The sequence below is a fragment of the Colias eurytheme genome, chromosome 3 (assembly GCF_061535395.1).
Source record: "Colias eurytheme isolate Ceu_HAF_F1 chromosome 3, ilColEury1 Martin Lab GWU primary, whole genome shotgun sequence".
In the NCBI taxonomy this organism is placed as follows: Eukaryota; Metazoa; Arthropoda; class Insecta; order Lepidoptera; family Pieridae; genus Colias; species Colias eurytheme.
Window position 1 is genome coordinate 4764741 of NC_142982.1, and position 23908 is coordinate 4788648.

Consider the following 23908-nt stretch of genomic DNA (forward strand, 5'->3'; position numbering starts at 1 on the left):
TCTGCAATTTTTCACAATACAATACATTATTAATATTCGGAAAATATTTATTAAATACGCAACAATATTAACTTAAATATTCGAAGCGACGCAATTTTTTTGACACTTATGTCATATTGTCAAAGTGAGAGTTGCTACAATTTTATTATGGTAACTACCCATAATCAGGGAGTATCGCTTTTTAATAATTGGTTCAGATAATTATTTTATTTAGCATAAATAATAATTGTCTCATCCAAAAATGCTTCTGAATGACGTTGTTGGCAATTTATCAACAAACTCATGTACAAAAACTAACCTTTTACACAGAATATTACAGCAAACATAGTAGCCTTGGGAAAACTTCGTATTAACAGTGGCAATACCAAGTTAGGTGTGAAAGTGATAGAACACAACAATTTTCTTGTTACACGTCAAATGTTCATACCGAAATCTCCAGTGTATAAGATATAAGCTTCTTGGAAGCGTTACCCCCATTAAAAAACTTTTGATTTCGAATTTATTTTTAAATTCCCAAGAAAAATTAAAAAATATTTTTCTTTGTAATTTTTTACGAACTTAGCATATTTTAAAAAAATTTTAAGATCATTAAATAAATGGCTTATATTATGCTTAAACTACATGCCAAGTTCTAGAGTGGTCATCGCAGAAGTTTCGAAGCTACATGTATTATAATTGCGAAACGCGGCAATATCCCCATACTAGCCCAAGTTGGTTAGCGCGACGTTCTGCAGTGGGGATGCAGATATATGGGGATATTGCCGCGCTTCGCCATTATAATACATGTAGCTTCGAAACTTCTGCGATGACCACTCTAGAACTTGGCATGAAGTATATGCATAATATAAGACATTTATTTAATGATCTTAAAAAAAATTAAAAATATGCTAAGTTCGTAAAAAATTACAAAGAAAAATATTTTTTAATTTTTCTTAGGAATTTAAAAATAAATTCGAAATTAAAAATATGAGAATAAAAAGGTTTTTTAATGGGGATTATTATTCAGTCATCTATTTATTAAAAAAATCCTTTTCTTGAACTGATAATTACATTGAAAGTCATGCATGCCTCGCGCTTGCTGACATCTTCAAAGACCTGTATTTTGAAAACTAAGCTTCTAAATGCAAAAATATTTCGTATACATACCGAGGATATATACAAGTGTAACATACTAAAATATAACCGAAATCGGTAACCTGACCCAAAAATCTGTGTCCGCTTCGCGTGAAATGCCCCATATAACATGTAACTGTTAGTACTAAATACTAAATATTAACTTCACTAATCATGCCTGCGACATCGCAGCGTTCGCGTGAAGTATAATAGTAGCTTAAGTCATTGTCGTAATAAAATAAATAAATTTTCACAATAAAAAAATCATCATTTATTCAAACAGTAAGAAAATTTATTACAATAATTAATTTTTATAAAATAATACAACTATTCATCACAACTCAACATACTTATTAGTTACATAATAGAAAACAGAATGTTTGATTTGCCTCCAAATTGAAATCTATTTGTGAACTTGGCAAATCATATACTTAATGTTTCTACATCACAATATTATCACAAAAACAAAGCATGGTTTGAACTACATAGCTTAATAGCTATTTAATACTATATTTCAAGCATCCATGTAACACTTAAACATTAAACAACTTAATAATCTCTGCATTTGTGTTTTTAAAGATAAAACATTTAAAGCTGTTTAAACTTATTCGATTTCAATTTATAGGTTTCGGTTTTATCTGAGCTTACATAATCATATATTTTTTATTCTATTAACCTCTTCCTATTTGTCTTGTAAGACAGATATGTATTCCAAAATAGGGCAACTGATTGTACGACTAGTACTTGATACTGCAGAGGTACATAGTAAAAGTTTACCACTTGTACCCAAGGCCAAATGTAATAATTGGTTTTTAATATATCAAAATAATTTGCATTAATATCTTGCTGTATAGCATCCCATTTCTTTCCTTGTAATGTTCCAAGCGCCACAAGCAATGAGAATAAAAAAGTTGGTGCAAACACTACTTGGTCGACAAAAACTTTTTTCATAGCCACTGTTTTACCACTAGAGCCAACATGACGGTTCAAAAGCCCATACCATACTCTTAAAGCAGGCCCCTGGAAAAAAAAAATATCAGAAACAATTCCATAAAGTAAAAACTGCTTAATACCAAGTAATTTTTTTACTTACACCAAAACAAAAACCGATTGAAGAAAACTTCAATGTTCTGCTGTAATCAAATTCCTTAAAAGGTTTTTTCTCAATTAAAGTTTGCGATATAATGTCTCCTGCTCCCATCAAAGTTCCAGTTTGTACAGCCTGAACTAAATAAGGTCTACGATTTAAAAGTTTTTGATAAAACTGAAATATTCCCCGAACTTTCATTATGGATACATGCATTGTTCCTATAGGTTATTTAGCGTTTAATAATTTATTTTTTAGTACAATGTACACAGTGATATTCGCTTTTAATTTAACATTTTTTTTAATCGCAATTAACAATGAAAAATCACAACTTCCTTTTTTTAAATTTCAAAGTTCAAACAAATACCTCATTGATATTATTTGATAAAACTAACAATCGAGACATTTCGTATGTTTGAATTTTTTCAATGATTAGACAGTGACGTGACACTGACATATTATGCCGTATTATGCACAGCACAGATGCACAGAGTACATTGAACAAGACCAAGAAGCTTATATTTATTAAGGCGTATTCAGAAAGAAAGCTTGAAACTTATAAGCGCTTATCGGCGCTTATAAGCGCTGGTAACCCGCGCAGGAAAATATATGAACATGCGCTTATAAGCGCTGATCGGCGCCGACAAGTTTGTTGAAACTTGTTGGAACTTGTCGGCGCCGATCAGCGCTTATAAGCGCATGTTCATATATTTTCCTGCGCGGGTTACCAGCGCTTATAAGCGCCGATAAGCGCTTATAAGTTTCAAGCTTTCTTTCTGAATACGCCCTTACACTGGAGATTTCGGTATGAACTATGAACATTAACGTGTAACAAGAAAATATTGCCCAGTTGATATTTTTTATCACTTTCACACCTAACTTGGTATTGCCACTGTTAATACGAATTTTTCCCAAGGCATAATTCATATGCTGTAGTGCAAAAGGTTAGTTTTTGCTTGGTTTTTGTACATGAGTTTGTTGAGAAATTGCCAACAACGTCATTCAGAAGCAATAATATTGTTTAAGAATATATTCTCTTCGCTATCCGTAAAAACCCGTCATCACGGTTACCTTACGTATTAAATTTGTTTACATATTGAAAACTTGAAGAAAAATGATGAAAGTACATATTAGGAAAAGAACATATTATTTAACATGACTGCATAATAAAATGATGATAAATTTGACGATTTTTGCCATTAAAATGATTCTAAACAGGCAAATGCATGAGTATTGAGGAATATTGTAAATAACGTAAATATACACTTGCCTGTGAAATTATAGGCCAGTATTTGGTTTCCAAACACTTCAATGTTAGACTTCTCGCTCGTTTCCCAAAGGTCGTATAAGGGTGAAGTCCAAAATATTGACGTAAATGACACAATAGTGACACAAAATGTTGTGCGATAGTGACACAAAAGTCGCACAGAAATTTACACTAGTTTAACACAATAGTGGCACAAAGTGGTAGCAAAAAACTATAAAGTTGAGGTTACATTAGGAGTTATAGAAACCTATAGTTTTAAAAATAGAAAAATAGATATCAATATCTAAATTATTTTCAGACGAAATTAAAACAAAATTATAATCTTAGAAAAGAAAGGTTTATTAAGTCTCCAAAATTTTAAGTAAGTACTAAGTTTTAACATAAAAAACAACAAAGAAATAATTGAAAAGAAAAAAATTCAATACTTTTAGTTAAATGAACATTTTAATTTTTTAACAAAAAATAAAATGAGTTTTTAAAAATATACAACAATTACGAACATTTATAGCAAAATCAGTCACGCCATTAAGACGTTAGCAAAACAAAATTATAATCATAACAATTTATAATTATATGAGCAAGTGTTACTAAGTGCTCTTAAATGTAACATAATAAAAAATGGAATTTGCAGCAACACCATTGCATTTTGGCAAACACATTTAGCCAAAATTCACGTCTCACACAACGTCAAACACAACAGTGTTTATTCTATTTTGAATGTCAACGTTGACAGATCAAACGTTTTATGGTACGTTTACACGCTTGCCAAGCCTTGGCAAGCATCGACAATCGCAAGCATGTAAAAAGGGCGTTTGGCTTGGCTTGCGTGGGCTTGTGCCTGCTTGCTTCCGATCCAGTCGAGTGTCGGTTTTTTTACGCAGATCAAAGGGCGTTTGCGGTAAGCGCTTGCGATGCATTTACATGTTGGTCCGCGTTTAGTAGCCATCGTGATCTCGCGGCGAGTACACGCTTGCTTAATTTTACAAAAAATAAATAAAAAATGAGTTGCTGGTCGAATGAGGAGAGTCTTTCGTTTCTGGAACATTACCAAGTGGAACCATGCATCTGGAATCCGAAAGATGCAAATCATAAAGATAAGAAGAAACAAGCAGATGCATGGATTCGTCTTTCTGAACTTACTGGAAGGCCAGTAAAGGTAATAAAAAATAAAAAAGAGATATTGATGACTACTTTTCGCAAACACTTGAAAAAAAAACGTGAACGTGCGTTCTGGCGCAGGCATGTTCCTACGATACATTTATAATTATTATTTTGATAGTCTGCTTAGCAAGGTGTAACTTATGTTTAAAAGCGTTGGTTTCAAATAAAAGTACGTTAAACCAAATGCAATAGCCGTCACAAATTCGGTGTCCGCCATGCTTGGATGTATATTGCAGACTGACGCATACACAAGCGTATAAACGCCTTTCAAACGCCAAACGAGATTTGTGGAGGCTTGGGACTGTTTGTAGTTTGCCAAGGCTTGGCAAGCGTGTAAACGTACCTTTAATGCCACGTCGATCTGAGGTCGGATTTGATAAAACTTGGACAATCTCTGTTTTATATATGATCGACACGTCATCAAGGACTGGCCAGGCAAACCTCCCATTCCCTTTATGCCTCAAAAATTTCACCTCAAAAGTGACATTTCCAACCAACTGTAGGACTTGGCCAAGGAAATATTTATTCCTCTTCTCCAATTCAAATCTGACAACTACATGTGAATCTTTGATGATTTCCATTGCGGCATTATTGTCAGAACACATTTCAATTTCGGGGTCTAAATAATCCGTTTCCAGTGGACTTTCGTCTTCAAAATTCTCTAAGTCGGAGGAACTATCATGAGTGGAATATTCGTCACAGCTCTCGTCAGAGCTGTCTCGATTGTAGCATTGGTTCTTTTTGTTTCTTTTTAATTCAATAACATGTCCGTTATGTTTTACCACAAAGTCTTTGTAGTTTTTTTTGCCGCGAATTCAACCAACGAATCATTAAGTTCCACATTGTTGTAAACTTCTTCCTTTTCGATAAAATTTAGTAACATATCTTCGTTTTCTAGATCTATTCGCTCATTTTCTTCAGATTTGTCAATCTGTTTTCTTACTATGCGTATAACTCCGGTTTCTTCATTCAATTGTAACTCATAATCTGTCTCTTCGCTTTCGATTTCAGGTTTTGCTTTGATATCAAATTTGTGCGTTTTTGGGTTATAGCATTCACACTTTCCTTTAGAATTCTGACAAAAGCAAGATAATAATCTATAGATCAATAAATGTTTATCCATCAGTACCACTTGATGTACTTTCATAGTGTCCTGCAGTGGAGTGAGCTTAGTTACGATATTGGAGTCTAGGAGTCTTATATTTTCAGCGCCAACATAAAATATTTTGACTACTGTTTCTGTTTTTTTAGGAAATCGTATGCTGTCTCTGCATCCGGAATATCCACTCCGTGGGCAACTTTGAAGTCCAAGGTTCTTTTCACTGCCCCTCCGATGCCATCGGCGGCCCCTTTTCCGTGTGATGCCTCAAAGAACGACCAAGTGGCATTGTTGAATCCATACTCGAAGATATTATTATGTACTTAATAAATAGAAGTTCTTTTTCTGTCGATATTGTGACGTTGGGCCGTCGGAGAAAAAATGAATGGTATCTACTCCTAGATAACGAAGCTTAATATATTTTATTATCGGGTCGAGGTGTGCCCAATGATTTCATTGAGATTATTTGTGTTTATAACGCGACAAGATTTTAGCACATTAGCCATGAATTGCATGTTGGCGTGCTTTGATCAAGCGCAAGTTTCCAAGTCTTTTATCCGAGGTGAAACTACATAAAAGGGTCTGTACCTTTTAAAAGTTGTCAAACTTACTGGACCATTTTCGCTTATGTACTTTTTGTGCAAGTTACTTAATGAATCTAGCAAGTAACGTTTTTGTTTTTTACACTTTTTAAATGTTTTACATTCTTTTTTGCCGGCGCTGGCACTGCTGACATCGTCTTGTTGGTAAAATGCACTTATTTTATTTCGAAGAATGTTATTTTTGGGTATTTTCTTACATTTTTTAATACCAGTCTTAAATCCCAAAACGTGTGACAAATGAGTTTGCATTTTATATTTTTTTACTAAACCACTACATACCATATTTTTGAATTTAGTTTTATCATTATTATTAGATAAAGTCTTGTATTCTTTTATCAGTGCCTCCGTTAGGACATTATGGGCTAGTATAACTTTTTTCACGCTGTTTTTCTTTGGTGTTTCAACACCAAGCATATTTTCATTTATGAAGTGGTCGGTTTTTTTTAGTGGAGTAATTGCTTCGACGTGGCTATCGGAAATCATGTTTCCATATTTACTGCTAGGTGCTATTTGTAACTTCTTTTTTAGGTCTTCATAATCTTCTTCCATTTTTGCCATACGTTGCTGTTGTACTCTCATTTGATTAAAAAGTCTGTGATAACCTTTTTTCAAAGTGAGTACGCTATTACGAAGCTCTGTATTTTCTTTCCGCAATTTTCGTTCAATTCGTCTTTGAATATTTCGGGCAATGGATTCATTCCAGGTTGTATTATGGGATATTTCATCTTGTGAAGCGTTACTTCGAATAGTCTGTTCTGTGTTTGTTGCTCTTGGTCTATCTCTTAGTTCATTAAATTGTCTCCATTTTTTCCTTCGTTCCTCTTTCTGTTCTTCTGACAAAACAGCTGTTTTGGTCTTGTACAATTGTTTTGTCCTTTCTAAATTCCTTTTTTTTAAAGCTTCAAATTTTTCAGGATTATCTTTTTTTAATCGTTCTCTATATCTTTTGGACTTTTCTGCCGAAGTAAGTGGCATCTGAAAGTTAAAAAGAAAAAATGTCTTATTTCATGCCTATTAGTCGGCTTGTTACGACCAACAGTCTAAATTTGCCACTATAGGCAAAGTATTTTGGCAGAATTTTTACTTGACAAAAAAATTAAAATATTTCCCGAATTCGAAAAATATTCCAAACTATTCCTATAATTAATAAAAATAACTTCGTTAAAAATAACCGACTTCAAAGCACTAAGCCTATAGTATTAAACCCGTGCACCGATATCAAACCTATTTAGTAAATAGCACATCTACATAATATTATGTAGTAATTAATAATATAAAATCTTTTTATTTTTTACTTTTCCGTTTTTTAAGTCGGTTGTTTTAAACGTAGTTATTTTTATTTAATACTTTTTAGTGTAATTTTCAACACAAATCAAACGAGCCTAAACTCGATAAAGTTGAGTCAATACATTACTGAGTTCCTATGGCCACCTTCCGATTCCATCATCAAATCAGCTCTATGTCATAGTAATGTTTGATCGCTATCCAATTTACACACGTATAAAAAATTTCAGCTCAGTCAGTTACCGGGAAGTGAATCAAAATTACTTGCTAGATTTCAATTTAGTCATCGAGATCAGATAAAAATGCTCATAAAACTACTGGTCCTATCCAAATAAAATTTTTATGGGACTAATTCGATACCATTCCGCATCAAACAAAAAAAGAATCGCGTAAATCGGTCCAGAAACCTCTGAGTAATCGGTGTACATACATAAAAAAAATATACCGGTCGAATTGATAACCTCCTCCTTTTTTTTGAAGTCGGTTAATAATAACTGTAAACATCATTATTTTTTTTACAAATCAATGTATGGATCTCGCCGTGATTCTTTATAAATTAACGAAATGTTTTTAAAAAAAGATAATTGGAAATTTGTTTCTATGGAAATTTAAAAGCGGTTTAATTTAACTGTAACACTATTTTTCGAAAATGTTCTTCAGTAATTTTTTAAAGTTACGTATCCTGCTTAAATGCGTATGAAGTTTCATCAAATTGTTTCGAAAAATAAGGACTTGTTTAGTTGTTTGTATGAAATGTCTCGTTAATGCTCTTAACCTTCAAAACGTAAATCTATTGTGTCTGCTATTCGGCGTGCGACGGGCATATTCTAAATTAAAACGATCCCAATACTCAATTGATAGCTTTCTCAAATGCTAAACAAATATACCTAGTACTATAGTCCTTTCCACCTAAGATGATTTCTGTGACACATCGATTTTTGACACGTATAGAGATGTCTTTACTGAAATCGTATAAATTATTTCCGATAATCGATACTATTTTATATAGAAATGAAATCGATTTGAATAAGGTACCTAAATTAGTTTTTTTGGCATTTTGCCAACAATTCACTAAGGAAACTTAGCAAACAACAGCAACAAAAAGTCATCAACAACAATTAGTAACAATAACAGAATACCACGTAAAGTATCAATATAAAAATGCAACTTGTATACAAGGCTGACGCACTCGTACAGACGATTGACTCGATTGACAAACGATCACAAGATGGGCGCCGATTATATGATTTTCCAACTCTATGATTTTTCAACGATCTATTTCAGCGTAGGTATTATATTTTTGTGTTATTTTATTTTATTTTTCATTATATTAAACTAAACAATACTGTTTTTGATTTATAAGCTTAAGATGTTTCATTTTTATATTTTTGGTAATAATGCCGCCATAAAATAAAAATATTATGTACTAAAATTATTTTGGCTTTTTAAACATAAAATACGTAATTCGGAACACGATGAAGTGTCACAGGAATCATCATAGGTGAAAAGGACTATAGGTATATTAAGAAGAGCTGGAACGTCAACACATTTACACATTGCACATGTTAGGCCGGGAGATACTGACACAAAATTTCGGGTCATTTGTAACAGGATGGCGGTCTAGAGGGGTCTTAGTACGCAATGACAAAAAGAAAAATGACGTAAATGTCTGCACGATGATGATTACCTGTGCAAAAGTTAGCCTGGTACAAATGGTTGAATTGTTTTTTTTTTTAAATCAACGCATCGCGTCGGTATGGGGGGCTGTTAGTTACACCGGAAAAGTATGGCATTACACTACCGCCTACATCTTTTTTAAGGGCTATCAGTAAATTCTAAAATTTTTGTGTTACAAATCGTTGGACTTTCGCTATTTATCCGACGAGTTCGACTAACGCCCACGCGACTAGTCCGCCGGTACCAGCGTTCTGACCATCATTTTTCTTTTAGTCATTGCGTAATAAGACCTCTGTAGAACCGCCATTCTGTTACAAATGACCCGAAATTTTGTGTCAGTATCTCCCGGCCTATGTATGTGTCATATTTTGCAATTGTTTATAAATACAGGGTGATGTAATTGGTGTAGTACGATGAAGAATTTTGTGATACAGTAAATGGAAGAATTATAGAATATTTTACAGTATTTAATAAAATCATTTAATTTTTTGTTCATTTTCATTAGAAATGTCAATTTTTCTCACCAAGGTGGAAATTTGGATGATAAGGATCTTGTTAGAATTATATAAATTTTGACTAAAATCGGCATTTTTTTTTTTCAAAAATCAAAGTACTAATTAATAATCAGAGTTATCACATTATTAAAAAAAATAAGCCAAACAATACACAATTTTTACCTACTTGATGCAATCCTCAAAGATCATGGACATAGTGTATTGCGCCTTCCACCATACCATCCAGAACTCAACCCAATAGAGTTACTATGGGGCATAATTAAAGGGAAAGTAGCATCACAAAATGTGAACTTTAACTTGAAAACTGTGGAAGAATTATTTAGAAAGGAAGCAAATGCTATTAGTCTGGATATGTTTAGTGACGTTTGGAGAAAGACGCGAGAACATGAGGAAAAATATATTCAATTAGAACCAAAAGTACCTAGATAATTACACTGACTCATTTATAATAACATTAAGAAATTCCGACGGCGAGTTCTTCGAGCGATGAAAGTTTCAGTGAAGTAGAAGATTACGATTATGATTAAATAGATTCTTCTTCTTCTCTATAGATACTGCTTTCTGAATTGGTGGTAAATGTTAAAACTGTTAAACTGTTATGACGATTCAAAAGTGCTTCTAGAAGAAGTCTAATTGTATAAATGTTTGAGTTTGAGTTTAAAACCAATAGTGTGAAAATTATACAATAAATATGTAACAATATTTGTTAGCGCGTATTTGTAGGTATTACGTACTTACTACAAATATAATATTTCTTAGATATCTTTACTCGACCAAAGTCAGGACAAGACTGCTCCGCAACTGCAGAAGACGTCCGTTATTTAAATCATTATCAAAACAACCATCCGTGTGTTGGGACTTGGGAGTGAGCGCACGTGTTATTTGTATTGTTTTTATGACCTGAAATTTAATTATTATTTGATAATTGAATAATTATTAATACTTTTATCCAATTGATTATTATTAGAATAAATAATTAACTTCATCAATTGATTTACTTTTAAATTATAATTTTACAGGTAAATTATGAGAGCTTTCATAATTATATTTGCATATATTTATCTACAACGCACCTATTTTACAATTCAAGTCTAAAATGAAACTAGAGTCGCATTTATTTTTGAACATACTGTAAGTGAAATTGCATAAGTGTGAGTACTGTGAACATGCCAGCTTTCCTTAATTGACCGATATATGTGTATCCCAATCTTATTATGGTGACACAGAAATTGTGCAACTGGTGTTACAAAAGTAATACAAAAGTGTCACAATTGTGAGGTAGCACAGTAAGTAAATATTGATTACTCTGAAACTACACTGTGAATCGTATTAAAATGAGTATTACGCAAACACCCATGCTTTTTTTTACCTAGAGCACTATTGAATTATAATTAAAACACAAGACTTACCGTAAAAATCGTTGAATAACCTGCCGAAAAATTTCTGACCACACCACTTTGACTTTTGAGTTTGACAATGCTAATGAATAATGATACATTATGACCGTTAAGCGTCTTAGGGTGCACTCACACACATCAGTCACCGTCAAGTCACCGATGACTGATCGGTGACGGTTTGTGTACGTATCCACAAACACCAGTCACCGTCATGTTGTCCGTCAGTCACGTCGCCGGTTTGACTGAATCATTGAACACATACATCAGGTTAGTCAGTGATTAGACGTGTGTCACGCTAGAGAACATGTAGCAATTGACGGTAGCACGACGCTGACTGAACTGAGACGTGACGGCACCGGGTGAGTGGGGATAAAAGTATGGTACATGTATGGAAAGATTATTTGACGTGCCTGACCGGGGACGTCACTGATAGATTTCGTGCCGGCGACTGTCGTGTGGGAACAGAGTCATACTAGAACTATTGATACATATTTTTTTTTAATCCTGTCCGGTGACGTGCCGTGACGGTGACTGATGTGTGTGAGTGCACCCTTAGGGTGCACTCACACACATCAGTCACCGTCAAGTCACCGATGACTGATCGGTGACGGTTTGTGTACGTATCCACAAACACCAGTCACCGTCATGTTGTCCGTCAGTCACGTCGCCGGTTTGACTGAATCATTGAACACATACATCAGGTTAGTGAGTGATTAGACGTGTGTCACGCTAGAGAACATGTAGCAATTGACGGTAGCACGACGCTGACTGAACTGAGACGTGACGGCACCGGGTGAGTGGGGATAAAAGTATGATACATGTATGGAAAGATTATTTGACGTGCCTGACCGGGGACGTCACTGATAGATTTCGTGCCGGCGACTGTCGTGTGGGAACAGAGTCATACTAGAACTATTGATACATATTTTTTTTTAATCCTGTCCGGTGACGTGCCGTGACGGTGACTGATGTGTGTGAGTGCACCCTAATTCACGGTCAATCCCCGACGTACGTCGGCTCAAGGCCGCGGTGCTGGATGTATCCTACTGACGATCGTGCGCGCATCAAGCATGGCTAGGGTTGCCAACTTTTATTTGAAGAAATAGAGTATATCTGATTTTAAAGGAGGTAAATAAAGAGTAAATAAATATTTAAAAAAATGTATTTTTTTGTACTTTTTGCAGTAACTAAGAATTTTTCATTATTTTTAAATGAATTATATGAATCCAAACATTCCAAATCTAAATTTATATATTTCAAGAGCTCATTTTTAATTAATTTTTAATGAAGCTCGGTTTCTCTCTTCCCGCCACTTCACATTCATGACCGAAAAGACTCTTTCAGTAAATGCTAAAGTGGCGGGAACAGAGAGTATATAGCTAATCATTTTTTTTTAAACAAACAAATTCGTCAAGATATTTTTTTTAAATAAATTGCCATTTTTCTGCAGTGGACTTTTGCATAAAATCTGTGTTATTCAACAATTCGCCTTGGAGTATTTTAAAATAATAACTTCTGAATATAAACTGTCCATGTGTACAAGGTTGATCCAAAAGTAATGATAATTGGGATTTCCTGTGTACATAAAAATCAAAAATAACCGTTTCTTGCTTGCTCATGTACTCACTAAGTTATCACAAAAAAATCATATCAATAGGCCACTCAGAGGAATAAACCTATAGAGTTCTTATATTGAGACAGAACAAAATACATATTTTCTAATCTACTTACTCTTAGTCAATAACAGCATAAGTCAGATTGAGATAGCGATAGAGTATCTGCACTGTCTTCAAACGTAGCGCGCCGGCAGTCAGTTTGTTTTCCAACCAGCTGGTGGGCTCAGTGCGTCAAGTGTTTTTCACGAAATATTTAGAAAATATAAAGTGTATAGTGTTTCTTTTTATTTGTCAGTGTGCTAAAATGACTATTGTATGTTTAGCTACCGGCTATCACTAGTCGAATGGGAGTTTTGTATGAAAACAATGAAAAAATATCTTTCCATCGGTAAGTGATTTTCAGCAAATGGATAAATATTTATGTTCTAACCCTATTTGAACGTTTTATCAAGCGCTTTTTTATAAGTTTATGTTGTAACTGTAACATTTACCCACTTTATGGGGTTGTGGAATACAAAAGAATTAAATAATTTTTAAAAAATGTCACAATATTATCACATTTGGCATTTTGTTTACCACCGTAGTGTTGTAACACATCTAGCGTATATTATCGATTTATGACAAAAAATCTATTTCATATTAACGTTGATTTATTTATTTTGTTTCTGATATAAATCAGATTTATATGTAGTTGTTGTTGCAAATAATAGATGTAAATTTTCTACAGCAGGAAAATAAAAAATACCACGTGGTTGTTTTATTTGACTTATCTGTTTAGTTTGTGGTTTCTCTTTTAGATTATTAATAAATTCATTTTGTTTTAGATTTCCAGAGCTAAATAAAAAATGGGTATAAAACATGAGACGTGTAGATTGGACGCCGTTGAAATTTGCTAGATTGTGTTCACTGCATTTCGAGCCTGCGTGTTATCAAGATGGATACTCTAGAAGAATTGTGCAATCTTAAGCTTACGTTTTTTTTGTTCCTTTAGATAATAAATACATTTGTGTGTGAGTGAATTTTTATTTGGAAATTTTTTTACACATACATATACTTTAAATGTGTAACTATGTGAAAATTAAACGGTTGATTAAATGACAGTTCTCATAGATGAGAAACTACTATTGAAATACATACTTAATATGTTTTCAAAGAAAAACCCGCATAGTTCCCATTCCTGTGGGATTTACGGGATCAAAAGTAATTTTTCCAAATTTCATTGTAATCGGTTTAGTAGTATTCGCGTGAAAGAGTAACAAACATCCATCCTCACAAACTTTCGCTTGATTAGTAGGATGTAAGGAAAATGTTTTCTTTAAGACTGTCCTTTTATGAACTTGTTAAAATTCATGCTGACTGTGCCTTTCTCCTCACTCCTTTAACTTTATTGATCTTTATTTTAAATTAGTTACATTTCAAGTTTTAAAATTTATTTTAAAATATACTAGCTTTCCGCCCGCGTTTTTAAAGAAAATCCCGCACAGTTCCCGTTCACGTGGGATTTCCGGTATAAAACCTATCCTATGTGTGTATGTACAAAATTTCATTGTAATCGGTTCAGCAGTGAAAGAGAAAGTTATCCACTCTCGCATAATTTCGCATTTATTATATTCGTAGGATTAAACAAATAATGTATTCAACTGAAATTTATGATTAATTTTGTTTTTTTTTTATTATTTATTATTTCACGAAACCGTAAATGCAAAATGTATTCACGATTTTATCGATTGAAGCACATCCCATCACTATCACCTTCTATCTATCTAAATACGTACCTATAGTAAAAATGGTGCCATGACTATGTTGAAACGTAGCTTGTAGTCTATAGCTATCTCATTCTTTCATACGACGTTTTCTTTAGATAGAGAGAAACAAATATATGTAAATTGTATACGCTCGATACAAGTACTCTATAGGTTTATTCCTCTGAAGCGTCTTATTCACGGTCAATCCCCGACGTACGTCGGCTCGAGGTCGCGGTGCTGGATGTATCCTACTGACGATCGTGCGCGCATCAAGCATGGCTAGGGTTGCCAACTTTTATTTGAAGAAATAGAGTATATCTGATTTTAAAGGAGGTAAATAAAGAGTAAATAAATATTTTTAAAAATGTATTTTTTTGTACTTTTTGCAGTAACTAAGAATTTTTCATTATTTTTAAATGAATTATATGAATCCAAACATTCCAAATCTAAATTTATATATTTCAAGAGCTCATTTTTAATTAATTTTTAATGAAGCTCGGTTTCTCTCTTCCCGCCACTTCACATTCATGACCGAAAAGACTCTTTCAGTAAATGCTAAAGTGGCGGGAACAGAGAGTATATAGCTAATCATTTTTTTTAAACAAACAAATAATTCGTCAAGATATTTTTTTTTTAAATAAATTGCCATTTTTCTGCAGTGGACTTTTGCATAAAATCTGTGTTATTCAACAATTCGCCTTGGTGTTCTTTTAAAATAATAACTTCTGAATATAAACTGTCCATGTGTACAAGGTTGATCCAAAACTCAAAAGTAATGATAATTGGGATTTCCTGTGTACATAAAAATCAAAAATAACCGTTTCTTGCTTGCTCATGTACTCACTAAGTTATCACAAAAAAATCATATCAATAGGCCACGTTTCCAAGTATTTACATTAATTTCTGTTGGCAACACTAATCTGCTGTACGTCCGCGCTATTCACTGTCCATCTGCACGACGTTCGCGGTGGTGGGGGTGCTTGCTGGATGAAAAGTTGGTCGTGCACATCCAGCAAGATAATAATAATAATTATTGACGTACGTCAACGCTATTCACTGTCGTTTTGCGTCGTGCATCGTGTATGACCTTGGCGGGACGTACGTCAAGATGGACCGTAAATAAGACGCTTGAGATAGGCCACGTTTCCAAGTATTTACATTAATTTCTGTTGGCAACACTAATCTGCTGTACGTCCGCGCTATTCACTGTCCATCTGCACGACGTTCGCGGTGGTGGGGGTGCTTGCTGGATGAAAAGTTGGTCGTGCACATCCAGCAAGATAATAATAATAATTATTGACGTACGTCAACGCTATTCACTGTCGTTTTGCGTCGTGCATCGTGTATGACCTTGGCGGGACGTACGTCAAGATGGACCGTAAATAAGACGCTTTAAGCGTCTTATTTACGGTCCATCTTGACGTACGTTATCTTGCTGGATGTGCACGACCAACTTTTCATCCAGCAAGCACCCCCACCACCGCGAACGTCGTGCAGATGGACAGTGAATAGCGCGGACGTACAGCAGATTAGTGTTGCCAACAGAAATTAATGTAAATACTTGGAAACGTGGCCTATTGATATGATTTTTTTGTGATAACTTAGTGAGTACATGAGCAAGCAAGAAACGGTTATTTTTGATTTTTATGTACACAGGAAATCCCAATTATCATTACTTTTGGATCAACCTTGTACACATGGACAGTTTATATTCAGAAGTTATTATTTTAAAAGAACTCCAAGGCGAATTGTTGAATAACACAGATTTTATGCAAAAGTCCACTGCAGAATAATGGCAATTTATTTAAAAAAAATATCTTGACGAATTTGTTTGTTTAAAAAAAAAGATTAGCTATAATATACTCTCTGTTCCCGCCACTTCAGCATTTACTGAAAGAGTCTTTTCGGTCATGAATGTGAAGTGGCGGGAAGAGAGAAACCGAGCTTCATTAAAAATTAATTAAAAATGAGCTCTTGAAATATATAAATTTAGATTTGGAATGTTTGGATTCATATAATTCATTTAAAAATAATGAAAAATTCTTAGTTACTGCAAAAAGTACAAAAAAATACATTTTTAAAAATATTTATTTACTCTTTATTTACCTCCTTTAAAATCAGATATTATACTCTATTTCTTCAAATAAAAGTTGGCAACCCTAGCCATGCTTGATGCGCGCACGATCGTCAGTAGGATACATCCAGCACCGCGGCCTTGAGCCGACGTACGTTTATTCTCTAGCTGTCATAGACAATTACGCGCAGTGTTGCCAGTCCTCCAAAGCGAAATCCTACCTTGTTTATAGTCTATAGAAACTGCCAATGAAAACGGTTGCACAAAATAAGTAACACAATTGTTTAAAATCGCACATAAATAACAAAAAAACAGTAAATAAGCATAATATTTCGGTTTGTTCCTTATAGCTTACGTGAAAAAGGTTGCTCATTATACGTTTTTGCTGTAGAATTCAACATTCAGCCTATAAGTTACATAGAACTTGTTCAAAAATATCTTCAAAGTTCACCCTCCAAAATTATTATGCCGTTTTGTACATAATTTGGTCGCGTTAGTAGATATATTATTTTATTTACTCTGCTATTGAGTATTATTCTATAACATTGGGTATTTGGCATGCTGGACAAATAACCATTTAATTTAATATTAATTGTCGTAAAATTCTATCAGACATAGTTTTCAAGAAAAATGTTTGGAAATTTTTTGATTGCGCAAATGTGTCGAAATTTTGGTCTTTACCCATATAGTAAGCTTTTGCCTATTTATGGAAAAATCAACCACTCGCAAAACGCAAGCATATAATATAGCAATTTGATAGCAATAGAAAATATTATTTTGTCAAAACAAATATTTTTTGGTGCTTTGTTTTTAACGGTTTTACCATGGTGCACAGTGTGTGCATACAGCCACCATACAGCATAGCTTTGCATTCTTAACTTTACTCTATGATTCATAGTCTGTGGATGCTGGGTAGTGTGCTGTGTGTGAATGCGAAAAACTGATACCTATTAATATTATACCTACACTAAAAGAAATAGATTAAAGATTGGTCTAATGATTGTGCCTGTGGTGTGAGTAATTAATTAAGTTTAGCAGTTAATTGTCCCTCTCCATTAACATAATTTTACAATGGATAAAAGAAAGTTATCGACTGCTGGCGATAGTCTCTATCAAATATTACAAGTACCCAAAACCGCAACGGCTGATGATGTCAAGAAAAGTTATCGTAAATTGGCTTTAAAATATCACCCAGATAAAAATCCGAACAACCCAGAAGCAGCAGACAAATTTAAAGAGGTAAATCGTGCTCACACAATCCTGAGCGATGCTACCAAAAGAAATATTTATGACAACTACGGCTCTCTCGGCCTTTACATCGCAGAACAATTTGGAGAGGAAAACGTCAACGCCTATTTTGTCGTTACAAGCACTTGGTGCAAAGCATTGTTTGTTGTATGTGGAATATTGACCGGATGTTACTTCTGCTGCTGCTTATGTTGCTGCTTTAATTGCTGCTGCGGAAAATGTAAACCGCGCCCACCAGAAGAGTCCGGTGACTATCATACGTTGGAGCGCGATGACTCAGACGGTGTGCAGCCGGTCACAATGCAACCCGGCGGAGAAGGGCGTCCCAGTGGCGAGCAAGCGCCACCGATTGCGATGCCTGCACCCCCTGCTCCTGGCGTGTCAGAAAATACCGGCCTCAACACAGGTGGGGTGAATTACGGAATTTCACAATAACTATTTTCGAAGTACATAATTATATTTGAATCATTATTGCTAATTTTCAAAGTCCAAATGTCCAATTTGCAGTAGTCTTGAGTAATTTTTTGATTTTATATGGCATTATATGGCAGTACTCTCCAATGACTCTTAAGTAAAACAAAGTGTTAATAAAGTTCACCATGTCCATTTCTGTTTGTAATCCTTTGTATCAATAAAAATCAATGAGAATATTCACCATTAATATTATTTCTCCAAATATTAAGTGTGATACTTTAATAAATTATTAAATATTCTGCAAAGTAACAAACAGAGGTTACAGCGATAGATTAAAATGAAGATCAAGACTACTGCATATAAATTATTTAAGTATTTTAGATATTTGCTGCTTCACCATTTGCTTTTTGTAAGATATTAGGACGCCACAATTATATTTAGTATTTACTTTTGTATTAGCCTTGACCAGATCTAGCTTAATTATATTTAAAGCAAATACCCATGTGACTATTAACTCAAGAAATTATGGATCCCAAAATGTTGTTATCTAATCTATGGATTATGATATTGTTAGGAATTAGACTTCACTATCAACAATCAACATATTGTATACCACTACATTTCCTTGTTCTGTCATAACATTGTTTTTTAAAGAGTAATGTTAATTCTTGTCTTAAAAATTAAGAGGTGGAAGTTCATTAAATATGTAATTATTATTAATTTATATAAATTTAGTACCATCAGGTTTTTATTTCATTACAAGTATTATATAATGTATACACAATATATGCCATTTCATAATGAATGCTTTGAAGATTTTTGTGGGATCTTAAATGCCATAGTAGTTAACATTCCAACATTTAGTGTATGTTAAATTACACTTAACTCTCACACTCTTGCATATATGTAATAGGTCCAAAACTTTGTTGATACATTTGTAGATGTATTTAAATATTATTCTAGTGAATAATAACTTCACTAGCACAACAAAACAGTAGTATGTTGCTGTGTATAAAATTTTCTTTTATTTTAGAATCTCCGAGTTAAGATTCGATCAAGAGATTCTTAAAAAAAAAATTATCACAGCAAGCGTGTTGTGATGAATTGTAATTCTTGTGATTTATCTTGTTTTAAGAATAACATATTATATTCGTGACTTCATTAAAGTATTATGAATCATTTATATATTTTGCCTAAGCAGTGTTGTTGCAAATAAATTTTAAAATTGTATAATCTAGGTCGTAAAGTATTTTTCTTCTCTCTTTTTGAACCTTTATAATGTAAAAACACCTTGCAGCTTCTTCTAAGAAGGTGATAATATCTCACTTCATAACATTTTTTTAATTGACATATTGTCGTCCAAACTACTTTTGATAAAAGTGTTAATAAAAAATGACTTGCTGTATCAATTCCGTAAGAATGTTAGTATTTGTGTTGCATGTTTTTATATATATATTTAAGTTTCCTTTAGGCTAGTTTACTATTTGGTGGTAGATACAAAAAGTAACATAATATACTTGATGTAACTTTATCAATATAACATGCACTTTTAAGTGAAAATACCAAACATTTGAAGTTTTCTCAAACTATTTAAGGATATCCACAGAGATTGAACATTTGTAGTGCTTTCACCCTAGTACACAAACTAATAAATAATAATATTACATTTATTTGAACAGATATGATCATAGCCATTATAAGGTATACAAATAGTGGGGTATAATCATTTGTTATTGCAAAATACATAATTATTAAGATACAATGTTATAGTATAAATAAAATCTTTAAATAAATACATTTGTTAATATTAAATGCTAGGTAGTTAAATATAATTTTCTTAAACTCTTAGTTATTTCGGCTAGCCTAATGATAAGACCTCAATATAAATAATAAATATATAATTTTTGTTACATTCTCTCAATTAGATTACTGTAACAAAGATGTATTGACAAACAAGCAAGTTGGATAATTACTACATGTATTTTATGTTACTATCGTCGGAAAAGTGGATAATTAGAAAGTTATTTAAAACTGATTTTACTTTTCCTGAGTTTTATATCCCTAATGTGCAATTAGAAGCATGTTACGTCTGATAGAATATACTTGGATAATTATTGCAACGGAGAGACTGTCTATTTTCACATTATTCAAATTTAAAATTTACAAATCAATGTTAAACAATCATTTATACTCAGTAATGCTGTAACTTAAGACTGTCACAATCTTTTCTAATTGTCCGCTTTGAAGATGGTACTGAAACTAGTCATCGAGTATGTATAGTGGACAAAAGTGTCAAGTTATATTATTGTTAAACTGTAACTACACTTGATATCTTTCGATCTAATAAATATCTGCATACTGAATATCATCTATTATTCCATTTCTTTTAGTTTTTTTTTTTATATTTTAAAACCAAAGATTATGTTATAAAATAATTAATTCTTATTTTTGATTTACAGGAAGCAGTATTCCAAAATACACTTGAAGTGTTTTCACCTAGTCTAAAGTAAAATGTAAGAGAAAGAGGAACTGACTATTACCACCACAATTGCAACTTATGTAAGCCTTAACTTAGTTTTTAGGGTTCCGTAGCCAAAATGGCAAAAACGGAACCCTTATAGTTTCGTCATGTCCGTCTGTCCGTCTGTCCGTCTGTCCGTCTGTCACAGCCGATTTACTCGGAAACTATAAGTACTACAGTGATGAAATTTGATGGGAATATGTGTTGTATGAACCGCTACAAAAATATGACACTAAATAGTAAAAAAAAGAATTGGGGGTGGGGCCCCCCATACATGTAACTGAGGGATGAAATTTTTTTTTTCGATGTACATACCCGTGTGGGGTATCAATGGAAAGGTCTTTTAAAATGATATAAAGTTTTCTAAAAAACATTTTTCTTAAAGTGAACGGTTTTTGAGATATCAGCTCTCAAAGTCGTAAAAAGTATGTCCCCCCCCCTCTATTTTTATAACTACGGGGTATAAAATTCTAAAAAAAATAGAGGTGATGCATGCTAATTAACTCTTTCAACGATTTTTGGTTTGATCAAAGTATCTCTTATAGTTTTTGAGATAGGTTGATTTAACTGTAATTTATTATATTTGCTACTATGGAACCCTTTGTGCGCGAGCCCGACTCGCACTTGGCCGGTTTTTTTTATGTAATTTTTATTTCTAAATACAGTATTTTTTGTATTTTTTTATTTTAATTTCATTATTTATTATTAAAATACATTTTGTTGAATGAACTGTTTATTGTTATTAGTAAATGTAAAAATAAACTTATGCAACATCACTGACTATAGAAATTGTTCAACTACACAATTTATATAAAAATGTTGTTCAAAATATAATGTAAACATTTATTATTTTACTTTCGTTACATAATTTTGTTACATATTTCCCAGAACATAATTAGTGGAATACATTACGACTACATACGTCACAATAAACATTTTAAATTATCGATCAATTTGAATTAGTGTAGAGAGAAGATTATCGCGTACAAGATCGATTACAGTTGTAAGAAAAGTAATTAACGCTATCACAATCAAAAATTTTGCCGAGACTTTCTTGTTGTGAAGAACTGAAGACTCGTATAATATAATATGTATAGGTATGGGATAAAATTATACCTAGTGGCTTACTTATTTGGGCCATCATAGCCATTCATATTATAACATTCCATAATTATGGACTCGAAAAACCTGATTTTTTTTTTTATTTTTTTTTTTTGATATTTCACAGTAATTACTTATTATTTATAATTAGTTATCGAATTATTTTTTATTATTTCGTCGTACCTACCATATTTTTGATGCTACTATACAATTAGCTTAAATTGGTATAATAAGAGTTCCATAACGGAATTTGCGCATATTTGGCATTTTCGCTGTTGTTGGAGCAGCAAGACGTTTGCCCAAATATAACAAAACCGGAATACTTAGGTATATTTTCTTTTCGGAGTTCCATAACCATTAATACGTGATACGTCCATTATCTACTAAATAAGCAATAGGTACATTAAATCTTATTTATTTCTCATTAATAACGATATTAATTCTCATTAACTACAATACTTTTAAATTGAAAAAAATCAATTTTAATTTCATTTCATAACTTGCAGTATGAAGGTGGATAGATCAGTAGGTAACACAATAGAATGTAGGCTCCTTATTTCTTGTGAGCACATAATATTATGATAATAATTGTATAAAATATGATATTTGCATCTCAGGCTTGAATTTTAAGATAATATGTTACCTAGTACGTAGAAAATGTTGGCGTAGATAGGATGTAAAGTGTACTTTCAATATATATTTGGTGTTATTGAATAGTATCGTAATCTGCTTTTATTATGACGATTTGGTAACAATATTATGTAGGAATGTACCTACTTTACTACTTTTGCAACGAATATGCTACGTTCTGAAGCATAGATTGTATACTTACTTGGAATTTGTATTCCTTATTTATTGGTAAAATGATAGATAGGATAATAAAGATTTAAAAATATATAAACGGTCACTATTATAATATTTAAAATAGACCTTAATCGAGGCCTTGTGACCGGCATACTATTAGAAATTAGCTTATTTGTTAAATGTTAATTAAAATTCACGGTTGTTGTGTCATCGTTAAAATATTTAACTGTTTCAAAGATATTATCTTATATGTATGTATATGTACCTATACAAAAATCAGTTGTATATTTTATGCTTTTAAATTTCTGGATAGATGGTACAATGTATTTGGTGTTATTGTTTTACATATTGGGGACTAAGAAAACTGAATCCTTTAATTAGTTTTGCTACGCCTATCGTGTACGTATTAATGTATTTTTAATCCAATCTATCCAGTTTCACTTTTGGCTATTTAAAAAATATACCCACCTATATTAAGATCCTATTTCCTTTATGTAACAAAAACTAAGAAATGTAACGTAAACCTGTTTCCAAACCGGTACTTGTCACCTGCTTGTGCTATTTGTAGGCGAAGTATGTATCGTCAGAATGTAAATTGTTATGAATAAATAATTTCAAATTCGAATAATACTTTTATTCGTGTACGTTACAAGATTATGCCCGAAAGAACCTATTCAGAAATAATATTTGAAACGTAAGAAACTATGTTACGAATGAGTGAGTCTAAATGCGACTGTATAAATTAGTCGTCACGCATAAGAAAACTAATTATTGATGGAGAAATCAATGAAGGGTATTTTTATTGATTGTCTCTATATTTGAACGACGATTAAAGAACGGAATAATGTTAATATTAAATGAAATGTTCTAAAAAGGTATCAGCTACGTATCAAGAAAGTTCAAAAAATATTATCAGTGTATCGGCGTCCTACATAGGGTTATAGATTAATGTTGTAAGATATAGATTTCAAATGTTTATGTGCCAATATAAAAATTTGGAAGTGTGAAGGACTAATATAAAATTTAAATTAATTGAACCGTCCAATTTCTGGAGTGTATATTTAGTATGTATATACCTATTTAACAACGGAGAAAGAAGAAAAAAAGGACTTAACAATAATCATTATTCTATTCATTGAATATTGAAAAGATATAAGAAGCGAAATTGTTGGATTATTTAAAT

General features: G+C 32.6%; 3 protein-coding genes across 4 annotated transcripts in view; 1 reads left to right on the top strand and 2 right to left on the bottom strand.

Annotated features, from left to right (window-relative positions):
• The window catches only part of LOC149909522 (S-formylglutathione hydrolase), a 120820-nt gene that overhangs the window by 10227 nt on the left and 86685 nt on the right, over window positions 1-23908 (bottom strand). Inside the window, exon 1 of one of the 2 annotated variants that reach the window (XM_090119577.1) lies at window positions 11215-11285. The exons of the other annotated variant lie outside the window; for it this stretch is intronic. The gene's annotated coding sequence lies outside the window, so the exon portion shown is untranslated. Of the gene's footprint in view, window positions 1-11214; window positions 11286-23908 lie in introns of those variants that run through there. 2 annotated transcript variants of the gene reach the window in all.
• Window positions 1367-2596, bottom strand: Mpv17 (Mitochondrial inner membrane protein MPV17). The gene is made up of 2 exons (XM_090117680.1): window positions 2207-2596; window positions 1367-2133 (listed from the first exon to the last, which is right to left on the bottom strand). Exons 1-2 carry the CDS (start codon window positions 2414-2416, stop codon window positions 1777-1779), a joined length of 567 nt encoding a protein of 188 aa, XP_089973806.1. The 5' UTR covers window positions 2417-2596; the 3' UTR covers window positions 1367-1776.
• Window positions 17572-23353, top strand: Csp (Cysteine string protein). The gene is made up of 3 exons (XM_090119538.1): window positions 17572-18291; window positions 20759-20874; window positions 21454-23353. The coding sequence occupies exons 1-2, from the start codon at window positions 17709-17711 to the stop codon at window positions 20782-20784; spliced, it is 609 nt and encodes a 202-aa protein (XP_089975664.1). The 5' UTR covers window positions 17572-17708; the 3' UTR covers window positions 20785-20874; window positions 21454-23353.